At 35.7% G+C, this 1,532-nt stretch overlaps 1 protein-coding gene across 1 annotated transcript; it reads right to left on the bottom strand.

Moving 5' to 3' along the window:
- Positions 1–1,096: 1,096 nt before the first annotated feature.
- On the bottom strand, positions 1,097–1,251 carry SARC_15909 (hypothetical protein; the record flags this gene model as incomplete). The annotated part of the gene is made up of 1 exon (XM_014289977.1): positions 1,097–1,251. A coding segment is annotated over one exon (155 nt), but the record flags the coding sequence as incomplete, so codon positions are not given.
- Between the last annotated feature and the right edge of the window lie 281 nt (positions 1,252–1,532).

Below are 1,532 nucleotides of genomic sequence, written 5' to 3'. Positions count from 1 at the left end.
TATATATATATATCCTATCGCATCTATATAAATAGAATATGTACGGTTTCAACAAACGGCTATTATAATCGGTCATAGTCGAGATACCACAGATAACAGATTGAAAATGCAGCACAAATTGTAACTATTCAAATAAACACTGTCCATATCAGTCGTCATATGAAATACTGGTAATGAATACTTGTACTGCGGGGCATGTGTAGATAGATGAATTGGTCATATATTTGTTGTTCATATTGACTACCTCGCCCTTTTGACTGTCAATTAGACTCTTCTTTGCTATCATGTATCTTTGCGCCACACGATATTCCTCCACCGTGTTGGGCATCGGTATTCTAAACTCATGGATCAGCATGGTGGCCGCCACTAAGCCTACTAACCTATATACTTGAGCGCATCTGCCACTTCTATACACACAGGAGGCGCTATAAAGCCATTTACGATGAACAATCAACAAATATTTCTATGATGTAGTCCTTCAATTTGGGAGAGTCTGTAGAGTATTAACTCTCTATCAAAAGTACATTCTTTACTCATTACACTTATTTAGTCCTCGAGAAGTTGAGACTTGTGAGAGTTGAGACTTGTGGGTGTCAGTCTGAGTCTGTCAGACTGTCACATAGGGATGTGCAGGATATTGGACTTTTTTTTATTTTTTAAAGTACATGTAATTAAGATTGTCAGAGAGAGGGTTTGAACTTTGACTTATTTCGCACTATTTCCAATTTATCTATTTTTGGGTTTTTAATAAAATCCAAACAAAAAAACAAAAACAAATGAGATGTTCTTGTTTCAATTTAGAAGATAGCTAAATATATGTCTATGAAAAATAGTCTATATAATTTATTTTTAAACAAAATATGGTCCTTTTTACAAAAATTCAATTATTTGCTACGAAAAAAAAAGGGGTTTTTTTATCGTGCTGATATGTACTCTAAAAAAATTGAACCACTTTGTCCGTTGAATAACAGTAGTCTCGCCGCCTTTTTTGGAAAAAAAGGACAATTAAGAGCAAAACATAGCCTTCTAATAAGCACCAAAAAAACTGAGAATTAAGAAACTACTAGGACATAGAGAAATCATAGCCTTCTTGAACAAGAGGGTCATAGCCTTCTTGAACAAGAGGGTCATAGCCTTCTTGAACAAGAGGGTCATAGCCTTCTTGAACAAGAGGGTCATAGCCTTCTTGAACAAGAGGGTCATAGCCTTTTTGAACAAGAGGGTCATAGCCTTCTTGAACAAGAGGGTCATAGCCTTCTTGAACAAGAGGGTCGTGAGAAGTTTGAGAACTCATAAATAAAAGGCATATTCCGCTCTCTTTTTTAGGAGGTTACGATATTCGTCATTATATTTCGCAAGACGTCGTTTGTATGAAAACTACATAAATCTTCGAATTGTTGAATTTCACGACTTTCACATAAACTCTAACCCGTAGTATCCTCTATTATTTAGTCTTCCTGGAGCGCGCACTTCTCATTGATCATATATGTTTGTGAGAATAGCAAACTTACAACAGGACGAAGTTCAAGTCA

The sequence above is a fragment of the Sphaeroforma arctica genome (assembly GCF_001186125.1).
Source record: "Sphaeroforma arctica JP610 unplaced genomic scaffold supercont1.6967, whole genome shotgun sequence".
In the NCBI taxonomy this organism is placed as follows: Eukaryota; class Ichthyosporea; order Ichthyophonida; genus Sphaeroforma; species Sphaeroforma arctica.
This window is presented reverse-complemented; position numbering and strand designations above follow the sequence as displayed.